The sequence below is a fragment of the Macrobrachium rosenbergii genome, chromosome 24 (genome assembly GCF_040412425.1).
Source record: "Macrobrachium rosenbergii isolate ZJJX-2024 chromosome 24, ASM4041242v1, whole genome shotgun sequence".
NCBI classification, from domain to species: domain Eukaryota; kingdom Metazoa; phylum Arthropoda; class Malacostraca; order Decapoda; family Palaemonidae; genus Macrobrachium; species Macrobrachium rosenbergii.
This window is the reverse complement of record NC_089764.1, coordinates 28,498,142-28,518,735: the sequence shown is the minus strand read 5'-3', so window position 1 is coordinate 28,518,735 and position 20,594 is coordinate 28,498,142. Positions and strand designations below refer to the sequence as shown.

The 20,594-nt window shown below is 36.6% G+C and overlaps 1 protein-coding gene across 1 annotated transcript in view; it reads right to left on the bottom strand.

The window, feature by feature from the left end:
* The window catches only part of LOC136851808 (involucrin-like), a 30,468-nt gene extending 24,378 nt beyond the window's left edge, over positions 1–6,090 (bottom strand). The window contains exon 1 of the mRNA XM_067126119.1: positions 5,356–6,090. Within this exon, the coding sequence (XP_066982220.1) occupies positions 5,356–6,090 (735 nt within the window). The remainder of the gene's footprint in view (positions 1–5,355) is intronic.
* Between the last annotated feature and the right edge of the window lie 14,504 nt (positions 6,091–20,594).

The window sequence follows — 20,594 nt, the reverse complement described above, 5'->3', positions numbered from 1 at the left end:
TCACAACAAGTCTTCATTTGAATGCTGTTTTGATATTCAAGGCCTCTTTAGCTTCCTTACAAAAACATCTTTACATCACTTAAACATCCTTGACTGACTTCTGTAATCTGGGAAGGAACGGGAATATAGAATTTGGCCAAAGGCCAAGCGCTGGGACCTACGAGGTCATTCAGCGCTGAAAGGGATACTGACAGTAAAAAGGCTTGAAAGATATAACAGAAGGAAAACCTCGCAGTTGCACTAGGAAACAATTGTTAGGAAAAGGTGGCAATTCAGGTGGAAGAAAGGGATATGAAAAGAGGTGCAGTAAAAGGAATTAAAGAGGTTGCAGCTAGGAGCCGAAGGGACGCTGCAAAGAACCTTAAATAATGCCTACAGTGCACCACGCGAGGTGCACTGACGGCACTATTCTCCTACGGGAAGACTGTCATTTAGATTTAATTTCTCTGCATCCCTTAACCTATTCTGCCCTTAAATGGAAGATTGCAGTATCTGCCAAAATACAAAACTGAGAAAAATGGTAGATACTGCAGTTTTCCCTTGCCTTACTACTGGTTTTGCAGAGACTGCAAATGGGACCCCCTAAATACTCGTGGAAAGCATTGAAGAATCATTCTGAAACTGCAGTAACTTGTGTATTAGTTTTCACGAGCCCAATAGGTGGCATATCTCAATTTCGAAAATTTTGCAGATACTACAATTTTCCATCCTAGGGCAGTATTATTAAGGCGTCCTTATCCACCTTGTTGTCTAAACAACCGCGAGTCATCTGTTTTCGACAAACGAAAACTCTCTGCACAAGCTAATGGCCCAGCCTTGAACCGAATATTTCAGATAGCGAGCCCCTTATCCCCACTATCTTGTGAGAGGTTTGTTTATCTCGAGATGTCCCACAAAGATAAAGAAGATGAGATTTCCGAGGGTGACCCAACTTGTTGTCGATTCATAAGAATAAGCGCAGTCCTGTTTATATGGGACGCGGAGTTATCTTGTGCTACAGCGATAGCTACAGGTATTTCCCGACCAGATAGTATAGACCCCCAGCCTAAATTTCGTGTGGGGCTAAGGCTGGATTACGTCACTTTCAGCTGAGTTGCTTTGGCTTCACTAGAATAAAGGTAAACTTAGAAAAGGATGTAATAAATAATTAGATTGATTGTATTTATGATTGTTCGTCTATACCAAGTACTGGGGCATTTTCACTCAATGCTTTACATACTGACAAAAAGGAGTTGAAGTGGTTGGGCAGCAAGACTGAAGAAAGGAAGTAGAACGGAGGTAAAGTAAATGGCTTAAAAGTCGGATGCAGCTAAGGGCCGAAGGGACGCTTCAAGTGACCTTTGGCAATTGCCTACAGTGCAACACGTGAGGTGCACCGTCGGTACTAACCCCTACGGAAAAACACAAATAGATGAAAAATTAACCATCTAGGTCAATAACCCCTACGGAAACACTAGAATAGATGAAAAACAAAACACCTAGGTTAATTATAAAGGAATTCTTTTTGTGGGTCGACCAATCAGATGAAAGATAAGTAGGCTGGACTGATTACTCTCAAGGTAATTGGAACACAGTCCGAATGATAAGGCCATCGGGCAGATATCTTTAAGTTGGTTAAGCATGACAAGTTGTATAACTTTATCAGTCAACTTTGGCCTAAAATGGGAGACCGCAGTATCTGCAAAAATCTAAAATGGGAGACTGCAGTATCTGCAAAAATCTAAAATGGGAGACTGCAGTATCTGCAAAAATCTAAAATGGGAGACTGCAGTATCTGCAAAAATCTAAAATGGGAGACTGCAGTATCTGCAAAAATCTAAAATGGGAGACTGCAGTATCTGCAATAATCTAAAATGGGAGAAGTATCTGCAAAAATCTAAAATGGGAGACTGCAGTATCTGCAATAATCTAAAATGGGAGACTGCAGTATCTGCAAAAATCTAAAATGGGAGATTGCAGTATCTGCAAGAATCTAAAATGGGAGACTGCAGTATCTGCAATAATCTAAAATGGGAGACTGCAGTATCTGCAAAAATCTAAAATGGGAGACTGCAGTGTCTGCAAAAGCGCAAACCTGAGAAAAATGGCAGATACTGCAGTTTTACCTTGCCTTGCTGCTGATTTTGCAGATGCTGTGAATGGGACCCTCTAAATAAAGCATTGAAGAATCATTCTGAAACTGCGGTAACTTGTGTATTAGTGTCTCACGAGTCCAATAGGTGGCATATCTCAATTTCGAAAATTTTGCTAATACTGCAGTTTTCCACTTTAGAGCAGAATTAGGAGTTGGAATACAAATCCTGTGAGGTAGATTCAGAATCCACTGGACCCATTACCCACCATCCTGGAATCCTTATTCAAAAAAACAGTGCCCACATGGGTTTGTCTAAGGGTCAAAATTGTTCATCATCAATAAGCTGTTAGCTCGGCATACCATATAACGATATAATGACAGAGCACGATTTTTCCCTCGACCTGAGCTGGTTAAGGTAAAATTAATAAAAAAAAACATTTACAGCCCCAATTTTTTTTACATGACCTCCATTCATGAAAATAATTAAAGAAACTTTTAGTTAAATTTTTAGCAACTGAGTTTACAATGACAGAAGTTATTTTCCGTGTTTCTGGAGTAACAGAATTACTGGTCAATTTTGGCTGTAGGATTCAGTATTGCTGAAGTTCGTACTTTTCGGATCTTAGAAAATCAAGGTTATTTTCACCGGAAATCATCTCTGTCTCTTTACTGATCTAGCAAATTGCCTGAAGAGAATCACTTAGGATAATATGGAATTAGGCGAAGCGAGAAACTGTCACAAACATTTTCTTTATTATTTCTCTTTTATAGTTAGTTCATTAATCCTCAATTTCCTCTACAGAATTGGGCTGCTTGCACTGTTATAATAATAATAATAATAATAATAATAATAATAATAATAATAATAATAATAATAATAATAATAATAATAATTTCCTCTACAGAACTGGGCTGCTTGCCCTGTTATAATAATAATAATAATAATAATAATAATAATAATAATAATAATAATAATAATAATAATAATTTCCTCTACAGAACTGGGCTGCTTGCCCTGTTATAATAATAATAATAATAATAATAATAATAATAATAATAATAATAATAATAATAATAATAATTTCCTCCACAGAACTGGGTTGTTTGCCCTGTAATAATAATAATAATAATAATAATAATAATAATAATAATAATAATAATAATAATAATAATAATAATACATTTAACCGACTAACAATATCATTTCTTATGCATGTTCCAGTCCCTGAACATGTTACCAAGCGGTACACCAGCTATCAGACAGAGTCACACACACAACCGAGGCCAGAATCCGTCGTCTTTCCCTTTATTTGGGTGCATATGTCGCGTGTTGTGTCTACTTCGACAAACTGAAGATTACGATGTTGCACATCTCGGCAGAAATCATCGAGGTAAGTATTAGTGTGTTGCAACAAACTTACGCTGCAATGCAAGAATGAAATGCAGGAATGTGGGAGATAGTGTGAAGTTTAATCTGAAAGATATAAAGCAAGAAGTAGGGATATATCTGCCTTCGTATCCTCGCAACAGGTTTCCCGTAGGGAGGTAGTGCCGTCAGTGCACCTCATGCAGTGCACTGTAGGCATTACTTAAGGTTCTCTGCGGCGTCCCTTCGGTCCCTCGCTGCAATAGCTTTCATTCCTTTTACTCTCCCTCCGTTCATAGTCTTTCTTCCATTTTACTTTCCTCAACCGTCTCCCAACAACTGTCTCAAAGTGCGACTGCGAGGTTTCCCTCCTGTTCCACCTTTAAGGCCTTCTGTACTCTCCATTTCCCTTTCAGAGTTGAATGACCTCGTCATAAGTTAAGTGTATCTTAGTTTAACCAGACCGCTGAGCTGATTAACAGCTCTCCTAGGGCTGGCCCGAAGGATTAGACTTATTTTACGTGGCTAAGAACCAATTGGTTACCTAGCAACGGGACCTACGGCTTCTTGTGGAATCCGAACCACATTATAACGAGAAATGAATTTCTATCACCAGAAACAAATTCCTCTAATTCTTCACTGGCCGGTCGGAGAATCGAACGCAGGCCCAGCGGAGTGCTAGCTGAGAACGATACTCACCCGTCCAATGAGGAACTCGATCTCGTCAAAGGTCCCAGCGCTTGGTCTTTGACCTAAAATTTTAAATTTCAATTCCAATTCCAAGACGATCAGGACACCGTAACCGCAGGGTTGGTATCCCACTGTAATTATGTCCGCGAGACATTCGGGATACATAAAGGAGAGACAGGAGTTATCAGGGGCTGTGATAACGATGGTTACAACTACTTGACCGGAATATGATTAGGTTAGTTAGTGTCCGTATTACTGAACAGCTTCTCGATGCTACCCAAAAATAAAACTCGCTGAAGCTAGCCCGACGCATTGGCTCGATCGTAAATGTCAGCTTTGTCACCGTGAAATTTGTCATAAGGTTTTTTTTTTTTTTTTTTTTTTTTTTTTTTTTTTGCCGAGCTGACACTTATACGATGGCAGTTATTTTTACATATTTTGTTTTTGCATATTCCACGAAATCATACCAGTATGCACTTCTCCTTGCATTTTATAATTCTTACGCTTTTATCTATTTGTTTATTTATTAGCTTGTTGATTTATTTATTTTTTTCCTTCTTTAATAACTGATCTCTTCTTTCTGTATTTCCTGTTATCTTATGTTACTTATTTCTTATGAACACTACATTTTTTAGGAGACTGAATTTCAAGTCAAGGGTCCCTGTGGTGGGATAGTCCATTATGAATAGGATTTACCTTCTGAATAATAATAATAATAATAATAATAATAATAATAATAATAATAATAATAATAATAATAATACAAAAATCCACAATTATACAATTAAATTGTATTGATGTGCAAAAGAAAAAAACAATTTATTTATATAATTGTGGATATCGATTACATAACATTTTATCATGATATTGTGAAATTCTTAGCAATAATAATAATAATAATAATAATAATAATAATAATAATAATAATAATAATAATAGTAATAATGAAACAAGGCGACCCTGTAACGAGGCTATAATATCTAGAATTAAATGTCACAGCAGTGTTAAAATTATTTATGTACAGAGTTAAAAACGTTTTCAACTCTGTACATAAATCATTTTAACACTACTGTGGCCTCTAATTCTCAATAATAATAATAATAATAATAATGATAATAATAATAATAATAATAATAATAATAATAATAATAATAATAATAATAATAATTTTATACGAAATGTCAGAACAGGGAAATATACTTTTATAATAGGGATATTCTCCAACATCTTTGGATTTGCCCTCATCTCGTTCAGGAATCCAGATTTTGCCCTGATCTCGTTCAGGATTCCAGATTTTGCCCTGATCTCGTTCAGGATTCCAGATTTTGCCCTGATCTCGTTCAGGATTCCAGGTTTTGCACTGATCTCGTTCAGGATTCCAGGTTTTGCCCTGATCTCGTTCAGGATTCCAGGTTTTGCCCTGCTCTCGTTCAGGATTCCAGGTTTTGCCCTGCTCTCGTTCAGGATTCCAGGTTTTGCCCTGATCTCGTTCAGGATTCCAGGTTTTGCCCTGATCTCGTTCAGGATTCCAGGTTTTGCCCTGATCTCGTTCAGGATTCCAGGTTTTGCCCTGATCTCGTTCAGGATTCCAGGTTTTGCCCTGATCTCGTTCAGGATTCCAGGTTTTGCCATGATCTCGTTCAGGATTCCAGGTTTTGTCCTGATCTCGTTCAGGATACCAGGTTTTGCCCTGATCGCGTTCAGGATTCCAGGTTTTGCCCTGATCTCGTTCAGGATTCCAGGTTTTGCCCTGCTCTCGTTCAGGATTCCAGGTTTTGCCCTGATCTCGTTCAGAATTCCAGGTTTTGCCCTGCTCTCGTTCAGGATTCCAGGTTTTGCGCTGATCTCGTTCAGGATTCCAGGTTTCGCCCTGATCTTGTTCAGGATTCCAGGTTTTGCCCTGATCTTGTTCAGGATTCCAGTACTTCCATAGCCGTTCGACCTCGATCAGTCGATGCATTCGGGATCGTAGAAAACATACCACTAGATCCTATACTACAGAAATGACTAATTCAGCTTTAGAATCCCCCCAAAATTTTTCTCCCAATCACCAGTAGGCTGTTGGCACTCAGACGGGTGACCAATATAAAAGTGTTAGAAGCCAAAGAATCTGAAGTATTTGATAGGTGGTGCTAACATCCATTTTGACTTCAGAAAGACATAAAAACGGACTTGTATATTCTGACAAATTTTAAAACTTAAACGGAAGGCTTCAATTTCACACCCTGGACCTGCTCATGATAATGTTTTTCTCACAAGGGAAAAAATATGAAATCAAACAGAATCGAAGAGGAATTATGAGAGAGATAAAATGTTATGGAAAAGGGATGTAGAGTACGGTGCAAAGTTTGTTCTCTATTGTCGTCGTAACAGAGTTAATCATATATACATATATATATATATATATATATATATATATATATATATATATATATATATATATATTATAAATATACAATTATATATATATTTATATATAGACATGTGATTATAATCACTTTTGTATGTGATTCGGTTGTGTATGTCCGTCAGTACTGTTTCTGCAGTATATATATTTGTGACTTCTAATACTATGTATCAGTCCTTCGTCAATGGCTTGGAAATAAAGTCGAAACCGGTCAGGCCCTACACCCCGTCTCTTATTTTTAACCACACATATATATATATATATATATATATATATATATATATATATATATATATATATATATATATATATATATATATATATATATATATGTATATACACTGTATTTTTTATTTATCATTAAAAATAACGTCTTACGTTGAAAAACATCAAGAAACCAGGATGAATAACATCACCCGTCGATACAATTATTCTTGTCAACGAGTTTATAGAAATCGACACGTCTCAAGCTATCGGCTACAGTAAATAAAACGAACAGTCCCAGCGCACAGTTTTCGCAACCCACAAACACCACCATCACCCACAGTCTTAAAACTATAGAGAGACATTGCTGCCACCTCAATAGAAGGTGATATTTCGAAAATGATTCTTTTTCACTGATGATGAAAAACCGTGACTAGAAATGTTTATATACAACACATCACATTAATACCTCACGGGTGTCAGACTTCACGAGGTGTCCCGTTCTTACTGACGAATACTTTTGTAACTACAGAGACTTGATTTCAAAGAATACTCTGTAAATAGAGTCTATCCTTGTAGATAAATAGAGCAATGGACTGTGCTATTCATGAAAAAAATAGCACGTCACGCCTTATTTGCGGTTGGATTTCAAAACTTACGAGTAGGTATGTTTCTTGGACTGAAAACTAATGTGGCAATGGTAATGAAATTGAAAGTCATCGCCTCTCTTTAAAATATCACATATATATATATATATATATATATATATATATATATATATATATATATACTTTACATATACACATATATATACACATACACTACATACACACACACATATATATATATATAATATACAGAGGCTATATGTGTGTGTGTATGTATGTAGTGTATGTGTATGTATGTACGTGTGTATGAATGTAAAGTGTATATATGATATATTAAAGACAGACGATGACTCTCAATATATATGTACTGTATGTATATATATATATATATATATATATATATATATATATATATATATATATACATACGGAATATATGTATGCGCATATATTAAGCCATAAAGATTGTTTAATTTGTGATTCACTATACCACGGGAATGACCCACACCCAAGGGGAATTACAACTGATAACGGCACTTGTCAGTTAAAATTCCCTTAAGGTGACAGTGTGTGAATCAGATATTATACGAGATTTATGGCTTAACAACAATGAATATAAAAAAGATAGCGAAACCAGGTATTTCACGAACTGCCTGAAATTTCAGGCAGATGGCGAAATGCACTCAGGAACATTTGATCCTCCAGGGGCTGGTACTAAACATGGCGAAACAGTGACTCACCTACACTATTTCGCTGTGTTTAGTACTAGCCCTGGCGGAGAGGGGTGTTCAAATTTATTTCACCGTGTTTAGTACTAGCCCCTGGGGGATCAAAAATGTCCCTAAGTGCATTTCGCCATCTGCCTGAAATTTCAGGCAGTTCGTGAAATGCCTGGTTTCGCTATCTTCCTGCAATACACACACACACACACACACATATAAATATATATATATATATATATATATATATATATATATATATATATATATATATATATATATATATATATATATATTATGAGTCATCACTCAAGAAACATGCCACAGGCCATTTTTTGAAAACTGAGTAAATCACGAGAAAAAAAAAAAAAAAAAAATCAGCGACTTTCAAATCAAGATAACACTAATTTATGACACTAACATTATTTTGTTTAAACTGGAGCTAGTTCATGCATATTACGCTTATATAACACTTTCTGGAGGAATTTAATTAGTTTTGCACAACTGAGCGGATTTTTTTTTTTTTTTTTTTTTTTTTGTTTCTGCTCCAATTTCCCATCTATGCACTAATATGTATTGGAACTCATTTTGTTATTATAAAATCCCCAAAGATATTGTTTATATTTTTTTTTACAATGTTGTATGGTAATAGTGAAAAACCTCCCTTTAAAACTCACTCCCTCTAAAATTAGTTTTTTTTTAAATATCCAATTATTCACAAAAATTACTGTCAGACATAGTCAATAAACATCAATAAACATTAACAAATATTTCACGGTGCATGTGTTGATAATAATTCTAAGTAACCTGTGTATAATGATCAGTGATGAAGATAATGGTGATTGATGGTAAAAAAAGTCTTTAATTAAAAAGTTCCAAAAACTAATTTTGACTCATAAAAATCAATGAACATGTAGTATGCTAATAATAATCCCAACAAAATTGTGACTAGTGGTTAATAATGAAGATGCTGATAATTAATGCACAGAAATAATAACTTATCGACGAAAAGGGTATGAAAAATTGGATAATGAAAAAAGAAATAATCTGACTTACCAAAATTTGGAAAGCTCTTGTTTTGTTTGCTAATTTCGTAGCGTTGTCACTTGTATTACTCCATAATTAGGTAAGGGGTCATCAACAAGGAGTGGGGAGAGGAAGGTGGATGGCAATGTCAAAAAATCTACGCCACAATTTGTTGACAGAAGATAGACGAGGTACATGGCACTGTCCGCTGCAGGTTCTTGGCTACACAGACCCAGTCATCTTCAGAAAGTTTGGCAGTGTTCATGGCACTGGGCCACAGATATTTTTTCCCTCTTTGACCTCTGTTTTCTAGTTCAAGGTTCCAGCCAGCTGCCCACCAATAAGAGCTTTCTTGCGCCACCCGCAGGTGTCAGATCTAGCTTTCACAAGCCGAAAACTGTTATGACAATGGTGACTGAATATTTTGCTGTATTGTTTTAACTTGATCAAGGTGAAATCAGGCTGGCTTGACATCAATCTAATCAAGGTAACTGTACAGCACCTTGACGCTGAGATGAGTCTCCAGACAGTACAGGTTTGGGTGTGTTTACAAGTGTGTACTGGATACAAACTGGCAGAAACTGTTGTGTGTTCAGGGGCACTTTCTACAACAGCCCCTGAAATTTAGCTGGTTTTGGGGTTCAAGCCCCCCAGGTCCGTTATTGTCGTTCCTCCCTCACACAACTTTTCCATTGCAACCTGGGTCCCCATAGCAGTTATTGCCTCATCCCCACCTTCGGAAAAATACTCGGTCTTTCAGCTGCAAAAGGGACCAACCCTCTTGTCTGGCAGTTTTCTTGGAAACCAGTAATCATATCAAAGCTTTGGCACGGCAGACTTTTTTTTTTTTTTTTTTGCCTTTTAGCAATACTATCAGCCCTTTTCTCGTGTTATAACCATTTTTCTTCCCTCTCCTGCTGTACCGAACGTTCAACCTCATCAATAGAAGTTTCAAAGGATAGGAACTACTGCTCGTGGTGCCATAGGCACTGGCACTGGGTTTAAAAACCGATGGGGGTGGCACCTTTGCCCACACGGGGCTACTGGTGCACAAAGGGACGGATCACCACATTCTGTATCACCATCTGTGTCACAGGGATGCATCCACTCGTCACCTGAGGTGTCACTGTTACAACAATAATCTTAATAATCATGAGATATTTTTCTCTTTATTTTCAAGCTACTACTACCCCCATTTACCCTTTTCCCTTTACCTACTTCCCTTTAATATCAACAATTTCCTTTTTATCCTTACCTATCATAACACTGCATTGCTCAGTAATAACGCTATCACCCAAAAGTATTGACAGGCAAGACTCATAATCAGTACTGTAGCCATTATCTGGACACGAAGCACCATCCACAATAGCTGTACCTTTCCATAGAAGCCAACGACACACGTAGACAGAATTGTAATTTTTTTGCTGTTTTTCACACTGTCCAGGGAGGGTCTGGTTATATCACACACTTTTATAGAGTCTACGTTGTCTAAACTCATTACAGCGGTAATATTATCTCTCCATAACTGATGATACCGCGAATAATTGAGAAAAAAGCTGTTTATTTACAGAGCATTCTGACCTACCGATTAGCTCTCACGCGGCAGTACATAAACACTAATTGGTTAACCAGAAACACTGCGTGTAACAGGGATAGATAGAACTTACACCGGCTCTCCTGAAACATGGTGAGCAGGCCAGCCAGTTGGCCGCACGGTGCATAAATTGAGCGAAAAACGCTTTGCATTAAAAACGATTTTCGACCATATCGGATGCGGCGCATAGCATTATTCTGTACGACACATTCTTCTCGATTGTTTGAGGAAAAGATTCCCGCTCTAACTAGAATTTCGTTTGAAGAGGCTCATGTTTCTCGAGTGATGGACTCAGATGAAGATAAAAATATAATGTTGGCAGAGTTTGGATAACGAGGTCTTCTGCAATGTAATAATCGACGATTAAGTTATACAAAACCAAGATGACAAAAAGAGAAGTATCCTTCTGGTAATCTGAACAGTTCAAGTGTCATTGTTAGACGGTATAAACAGGAAACCAAGAACTGGGGAAATTTACAGATAGTTTCGGCCAAAGAGAAGAGAAATTGTCAGGGAGAATTCCATCTTTTTAAAGCAGTTTTTAACCTTACAGTTTGGCAGTGAGTCTACCAACTTTAAAATTAATAAAAGTCAGATTAATCTGGGATTCCAAGTGACTTGGTATGTCATTTCCTTGGCTAAACCAAAGAACAGTTTGGTCAAACTACACCATTCCACAGACAAAAGTCTGAGTGACATGAATTTTGACAAGGCTAAGGTTCATCAGAATAAACCTATGATAACTAAGGAAAATCAAGACAAGATTTTGGCCACAGTGACTTCGAAATTAAAAAAAATATTTGTGCCTTAATATTTGCATATATATATATATATATATATATATATATATATATATATATATATATATATATATATATATATATATATATAATGTATATATAGAGTGGCTTAATATTCGTAAATATATATATATATATATATATATATATATATATATATATATATACATACATACATACATACATATATAGTGATTATATATATGTATATATATATATATATATATATATATATATATATATATATATATATACATATACATACACACACACACACACACACAAACACACACACAGCTTAGCCATAAACAACTGGCATCTGAGAGAACGAGGAATGCAGCGTAAAGACCGAACCACGATGAGTTTCTGGTTGGAAGAACCTAAAGGAGATGAAATGTAGTAAAAAGGAATTAACATTATTCTGGTTTACGAATTAATGATAGTTCATGTTCGTTACGAGCTTATGTGGGATGTTAGATATTCTAGAAAGAGAGAGAGAGAGAGAGAGAGAGAGAGAGAGAGAGAGAGAGAGAGAGAGAGAGAGGTGGTGTGGCGACGTCGCCGCCTTCGGCACCGTGAGACAGCGATCGAATGAGAAAGGTATATATTTCATGATCCGACCACAGACTGTATTTACTTCTGCAGGCAAGGTTACGAGGGCGTGGCGCTCACGACGACGACGACGAGGGTGGTGTGGGTCCCAGAGGTTTATCGCTGCATGTTTCTCTGGAGAATGGAGGGCTTTCGGATACTTCTAGATCTCGTAAGTGACGGGGGGAATTCATTCGTAAGTAACAGGAGGAATGAATTCGGAAGTAACAGGAGGAATGAATTCCTAAGTAACAGGAGGAATTCATTCGTTAGTAACAGGAGGAATTCATTCGTGAGTAACAGGAGGAATCAATTCGTAAGTAACAGGAGGAATCAATTCGCAAGTAACAGGAAGAATTCATTCGTAAGTAACAGGAAGAATTCATTCGTAAGTAACAGGAGGAATTAATTCGTAAGTAACAGGAGGAATTTATTTTTAAGTAACAGGAGGAATTAACTATCCCTTGATTGATTCTGCGTTGATTCCCGCTTGCATTACTACCCTAAAACAATTCACCTTGTATTTTTAATAATTAACTTACAGTTTTATCTATTTATTCATTAATTTGTTAAGTCATTTTTTTCTTTTCAAATAACTAATCTCTTCTTTCTATATTTCCTATTATCTTCTGTAAAGCTTCTCTCAAATGAACGCCATATTTTTTGGTAGTTTGAATTTCAAGTCAGTGGCCCCTTTGGTGAGATTGTTTGATATGAACAGGGTAAATCTTCTGAATAATGAATAATAATGACACTGTCATAAAAATCCACAATTATATAGTAAACTACATAACTACGCAATTGCTGATTTTAATTACACAAAAATGTTTTTCACGAAATTGTGAATTTCTGAGCAACAACGACATTTGTCTAATAGATATGAAGTTTTTCCCCACAGGGACACAGGCATGGTGAACTATAGTGCAGGAGTGACCGTAACCACCATAACTAACAGTAATCATGAATGCGACGCCAGATTATAGTGCTAGGGGTCTTTCAATCAACGGTTGCTGAGGAGTAAGTGATAGGACGTTGAGCATTGCTTATTGCAGCAATGCAGTCTTGTACGTATCGTTGCAGCTATGGCAATGCATTTTCAGAAATTTTAAACAAAGTGTGATGCGCCAATTTATGATTAACTTATTGTCAGTGAATGAATTGTAATTTGGTAATTTTTCTTTAAAAATATTTTGGATTTGTGGTTTTTTCTGAATGAAGCACTTGAAATATATCCAATCACATCGCACATCCATGCATATTATATATAGTGTATATATACACATGCATATATATATGTATATAGTCATATATACATATATATATTTATATATGTATACATATTCATATATATGTATATATATTCATAGACACATATATAAATATAAATATATATATATATATATATATATATATATATATATAGAGAGAGAGAGAGAGAGAGAGAGAGAGAGAGAGAGAGAGAGAGAGAGAGAGAGAGAGGTAAAACTATTAATAAAAGAATATGCAGGTGGACAAATAAAGTATTTTAGACCACAAAAGCTGAATAAACGGGTTTGAAGCATGAATCAAAACAAAAAACTATAAATTAGGAATTATAATTAACTGAAAAGGGGCTTAATATAAAAGTGAACAAATATGCTAACATATACTAACAAAATACACTGACAAAGAGAAATTATTATTATTATTAAACCAAACAAAAACTTCTTTCAGTTTTCTTCTGAAGATGGAAAGAGAAACCCACAAGATTCTTGTGTATAACTTGTTTACTGATAAATATTTACATATTACTTTGATCTCGAGCACTTTCAGGTCCTAACTGTGACCCTTTTTCAAGAGATGAGGTAGTCAGGCTGGTTCAAGGCCCAGCAATCTTCTGGAACTTCTTCTCCCTGAGCTGTCATTTATATGATGGCTGTCCTGGTTTCCATTCTCTTGAGAGATGTTAATCTCCTCCTGTCTGTTGGATATCCTGATCTGATGGTCAGGAGGAGATTAACAACTCTCAAGAGAATGGAAACCAGGACAGCCATCATATAAATGACAGCACGGGGAGAAGAAGTTCCAGAAGATTGCTGGGCCTTGAACCAGCCTGACTACCTCATCTCTTGAAAAAGGGTCACAGTTAGGACCTGAAAGTGCTCGAGATCAAAGTAATATGTAAATATTTATCAGTAAACAAGTTATACACAAGAATCTTGTGGGTTTCTCTTTCCATTATTATTATTATTATTATTATTATTATTATTCAGAAGATGGACCTACCGTATTCATACGGAACAAGCCCACCACAGGGGCCAATGACTTGAAATTCAAGCTTCCAAAGAATATTATGGTGTTCATCAGGAAGAGGTAACAGAAGGTAAAGAGAAAAAAAGAAAGCAGAGATCCCACTTATTAAAAAAGAAAAAGTAAATTACTGGCCAAGACGACAATTACAAAGAACAGATGAACATTTTCGGGTATGTGAGAACTTCCTGCATGGCCACAGCTTTCTAGAAAGTAACATCGAGTTAGACGTGCTTTACAAACGATCTATAATGTCACGAGAGCTCTCTCCAAAAGACGTATTGGTAATTTTAGTGCATTAGACGTATGGATTAAATAATTACCGAGTGAGGCGCATTCTGTGATGATCTACTGTGCCAATAAAACTCGCGTGAAGACAGAATGAAAACTTTGGTGCATTGCTAAGTATGGAACAGATGTATTCCTTCCAATGTTTTACTTAGTTTTATAATTTCAAAATAATCGAATATTAATCTCTATTTCGACATTGATTCCAGTCGTACGAGTTTGCGTCGGTGGCTGTGAAAGTATATTGGAATGTAAAATTTAGGCCAAAGGCCAAACGCAGGGATCTACGATAGGTCATTCAACTCTGAAAGCGAGATTGAGAGTAAATGGGGTTTGAAAGGTGTAACAGGAGGAAGACCTCGCAGAAAGAGAATATGAGCGGAGGTGCAGTAAAAGGATTGAAAGGGGTTGCTGCTAGGGGCCGAAGGGATGATTGGAGGGCGGATGATCAACATACCAATTTGCAGCCCTCTAGCCTCAGTAGTTTTTAAGATCTGAGGGCGGACAGAAAAAGTTCGGACAGAATAAAGTGCGGACGGACAGACAAAGCCGGCACAATAGTTTTCTTTTACAGACAACTAAAAACGCGATGTAAATTTAACGGCAATATGTGATTGCCCTGGCGTCAAATACCACCGCTTTGAAGACGTGAACAAGCATTTCCAACCGACAGCTTCCTATTCGTTGTCCTGCAGTAAAAATTTCAGCGTCCCCAGAGGAATGTGTAACAGATTCTCTCACTTGATCCGGAAAAAGAGAATAATCTCTGATTACGGACAATTGAAACAATGGAGCAATTTCGCAACGCCTTTTATCAAAGCGTCGCGCCACGGCGCTTCAGAAATAGATCTTCCTGTAATGGCTGTGTCCCCAAACAGTAACTCCAAAATCAATGTGGTTTTTTTAGTTTTCTGTAAAAGAAAACTGTTGTGCCGGATTTGTTTGTTTCTCCGCACTTTATTCTGTCCGCATTTTTTCTGTCCTCACTCTTTTCTGTCCTCACTTTATTCTGTCCGCATTTTTTTCTGTCCGCACTCTTTTCTGTCCTCACTTTATTCTGTCCGCATTTTTTTCGGTCCGCACTTTTTCTGTCCTCACTTTATTCTGTCCGCCCTCAGATCTTAAAAACTACAGAGGCTAGAGGGCTGCAAATTGGTATGCTGATCATCCACCCTCCAATCATCGAACATACCAGATTGCAGCCCTCTGGCCTCAGTAGTTTTTATTTGATTTAATGTTAAAGTTAGCCATAATCGTGCATCTGGCAACGATATAGGACAGGCCACAACCGGCCCGTGGTTAAAGCTTCATGGGCCGCGGCTCATACAGCATTATACCGAAACCACCGAAAGATAGATCTATTTTCGGTGGCCTTGATTATACGCTGTACAGAAAACTCTATTGCGCCGAAGAAACTTCGGCGCATTCTTAACTTGTTTTATTTAAGGTTAAAGTAAGCTATAATCGTGGGTCTGGCAACGATATAGGACAGGCAACCACCGGCCCTAGGTTAAAGACTCATGGGCCGCGGCTCATACAGCATTATACCGAGACCACCGAAAGATAGATCTATTTTCGGTGGCCTTGATTATACGCTGTAGGGGCTGTACAGTAAACTCGATTGCGCCGAAGAAACTTCGGCGCATTTTTTACCTTTTTTTTTTTTTTTTTATCTTGTGAAAGGATTGTCTTGACTTATCGCTTGATTTTACTGCGCGTGGAAGGAGGAAAAGTCGGCCGTGAGAACTTAAGAACTTTCAAGCCACTGCGATTCGCGGGCGTCACATGGCACCGTCGTAGGGGTTCAACGAGCGGCGGCGACGTGGCACCAGGAAAATCGGTCAGATAAGAACTGATAAGACTGATAAGCCCCTCAGTTAGGTGGTTTGTGTCGAAGGGACGTGTTTCGTCGTTATGAATGGATGACAAAGAAGCATGTGACGAGGACACTCACGATGAAGAGGCAGTTTTGGGGAAAGCGGACGTTCCTGAGTCTTACGCAATGTGACGCAAACGTTATCAATGTTCACTGATAGACTTTTATCAAATATTCTTTTATTGAGCATTTTCTGCATTCCTTTTACTCTACCTTCGTTCATGTTCCCTTTCTTCCATCTTGCTTTTCGTCAACCCTCTCCTAACAATTGTTCCAAGGCCCGGTGGTGGCCTATCCCATGTAGTCGCCAGAAGCACGACTACCTTGAATAGAATAAAAACTACAGAGGCTAGAGGGCTGCAATTTGGTATGTTTGAGGATTGGAGGGTGAGTGATAAACATACCAATTTCCAGCCCTCTAGCCTCAGTACTTTTTAAGATCTGAGGGCGGAGAGAAAAAGTGCGGACAGAAAGAAGCGCGGACGGACAGACAAAGCCGGCACAATAGTTTTCTTCTACAGAAAAGTAAAAACCGGGAATGAAGTGATGTATAGTACTTTCACGGTCTTCCATTCACAAAAATCAGGCTCGCAAAATTCTCTTCAACATGAAAGCCTTCGGGAGTTCCCAGACAGGAAATTCACATCCAGAGAGCCTTTGTACCCTTCGACACGCAATTCCTGTATTTGCTGACTGCTAAGAATACATAAAAGTCAATACTAATGTATTTGCAGTTACAGGATTTCTGTATCGGTCTGTTGACGCCGGGGACAATTGCTTTTACAATAACGGCGAAAAAGGATGAGTTTTGTAACCACGGCGGTGAGGTCGTGTTGGTTCTGTAATAAAGTGTACAGGTTTGGTTAAGTGATATGATAAATTCATTAGGTTGAGTCACAATGTATATATATACAGTACATATATATACATATATATAATATATTTATATTTATATATATAATATATATATTTATATTTATATATATATATATACCATATATTTATATATGTGTATATATACATACATACATATATATATATATATATATATATATATATATATATATATATATATATATATATATATATAACAAATTTACCTCACTACAAAACTGGCTAATCAGGCAAAACACAATAAGCAGTAACTTTGAAATGTTTTATGAGGGAAAAAAGAAAATTACCTCAGCACTTACAGAGTTGTAGGGTTGGGTGAGGGGGTGGGGGGACCAGCCATTGGTGGGACGAGAGAAAGGGGAAAGAGGGGGGTGAGCTGACTTACACCTGAGCAGGTGAGTTGCAGTGGCAATTGTGACAGAGAACCGGACTTTTCATGAAAGCAATTTTTTTAAAGTGATTTGTGTTAGTTTTAGTGACAGAATACTGAAGTTGGCAATATTATCACAAGGGCAGAAAGTTTTCCATGGCCTTGGCTGGCCATCAGCAAAATATTTTTAAAAATATAAAAATATAAAAAGTATAAAAAATATAAACATATAAAAAATATAAAAAATATAAAAATATAAAAAATATAAAAAGTATAACAAAAATATAAAAATATAATATAAAAATTATAAAAAAATAAAAAATATAAAAATTATAAAAATATAGTCGTTCAATTTGAAAATTTTAAATAACTATATAATTCTCCCTGAATGTAAATTATCATTCCAAACTGAATATAATTATCGATCCCTGACATCCTCGACCAAGAGTTATATAAGTCACAGATTTAAATTACCATCTACAGAGTCAGCACAATTACAGTAACGAAAACAGAAAGGAGATAATTAATAAATAAAGATTAATCAAGACACAGAATTGCGAACAAAAATACAAAACAGCAAACTTGATCATTAAGATCAGAGATAAAATAGGATATGACATACTTAGAATCTATAAAAGCAAATGCAATACCATTCCGAGAATGCATGAAGAGAAAAAAAAAACACATAAAGGAAATAAAATTGTGCAATAGGCAAATAAAAATAAACGAATTACAATGCATGAAGCAATGTAATAAAACACGCCCCACAGAGCAAGAAGAATACAGACATAATGTAAAATCTGGACTAATAAATTAAAGTCACAATAGAAACAATTTCTTGAAACATGACCATTAAACTAAAGACACACAAACGCACACAATCTATTTTCAAAGTCCAGTCTAAAGTGAAGAAGTTCTACGCATTGTTTAGGCCAACAATGGGTTGATTACTTGTCAAATATTTACGAGGAAAAAAATTTATAGCAAATGATGCTACCTCCATATCAAATAAAAGTAAAGAAAAAGAATATCATATTAAAATAATATATGTCAAAATGAAAGTAGACATGGAATGAAAAAGAATATGATGTGAATATGAAACTTCAAAATGAAAAGTACAAATAAAAAAAGTATATGATATCAGTATGACACGTCAAAATGCAAGTACATATGAGATGAAAGGAAGATGATATGAGTATGACACGTCAAAACGAAATTAAAAATGGGATGAAAAAGAATATGATATGAGTATGACATGTCACAATGGAAACACAAATGGAATGAAAGAGAATATGATATGAGTAACACACGTCAAAATGGAAATACAATGGAATGAAAAAGAATATGATGTGAATATGACACGTCAAAATGAAAGTACATAGGGAATGAAAAAAAAATTAAGATATCATTATGAAACGTCAAATTGAAAATACAAAATAGAAGAATTCTCTAAATAAAAAGACACTTTTCTTATATATTGTATACATTTATTCTTACGCTTATCTCTTTTTCTCTCTCTGAGATACGAGAGTGAATTTTGCCTTTATATATTTATATATATATATATATATATATATATATATATATATATATATATATATATATATATATATATTATATATATATATATATATATATACACACATACATACATATGTGTTTTCGACAATGACATAAGGGTGGGGGAACCAAAGGACCAGGGAGGAACCTATCCTGGTATATGGGAGGGGTAGTGGGAAGGGGAGGGGAGGGGAGGGGAGGGGAGGGGAGGCGGTTCCCTGTGAGACGAGGAGCGTCTGGAAAATTTGAGAGCTTCCACGTCTAACAGGTTCCCTTGAGTCAGGGTATCGAACGTCATTTGCACACCCTTATTCCAGTAATTGACCCTCTCTCTCTCTCTCTCTCTCTCTCTCTCTCTCTCTCTCTCTCTCTCTCTCTCTCCTGATATAAGTAACTGTCGTCTATCTCTCTCTCTCTGTAACTCTCTTTTCTTCTTTATCCCTCTCTTTCTCTTTCTCTCTTTCCCCTTCTTAATACCAGTAAATGATCTCTCTCTCTCTCTCTCTCTCTCTCTCTCTCTCTCTCTCTCTCTCTCTCTCTCTCTCTACCTCCTTATACCAGTAAATGACCCTCTCTCTCCCCTTCTCTCTCTTGGTATCAGTAATTGACCTCTCTCTCTCTCTCTCTCTCTCTCTCTCTCTCTCTCTCTCTCTCTCTCTCTCTCTCTCTCTCTACCTTCAGTAAATGACCCCTCTCTCTTCTTCTCTCTTGGTATCAGTAATTGACTCTCTCTCTCTCTCTCTCTCTCTCTCTCTCTCTCTCTCTCTCTCTACCTCATTATACCAGTAATTGACCTCTCTCTTTCTCTGAAACTAATGTCCTTTCTTAAGCTATAAACCATTCAGTGTAACTTTACATCCATCACCTCAAATGAACTTTAAGCAAATACTCAGTCTCCTCTCTTCCATTACTGCCACGGAAAACTACATTGATGACGATAATAAAAAATAAAATTAAGCAGGAAAAAAAACCTTGCCATGAAAGAAGTGAGTGAAAAAAAAAAAATTCTATGGCACCTATTCAAAACTAAGCCGAGAGAGGCACGTCTCGTCACGCCTCTCTTGAAAAAAAGAAAAAGAAAATATCTCCTTGTCTATATCACAAACGTCCTCCTGCTCGCACAATGATTATAGCCCTGCCAAAGCTTTTTCCTTCTACTGCTATTACATGCTGAAGTTACGCTACTCTTATTATGGTCGAAAGCCCCTGCTACTGATGCAAGGCGTTTAGAGCGTGCT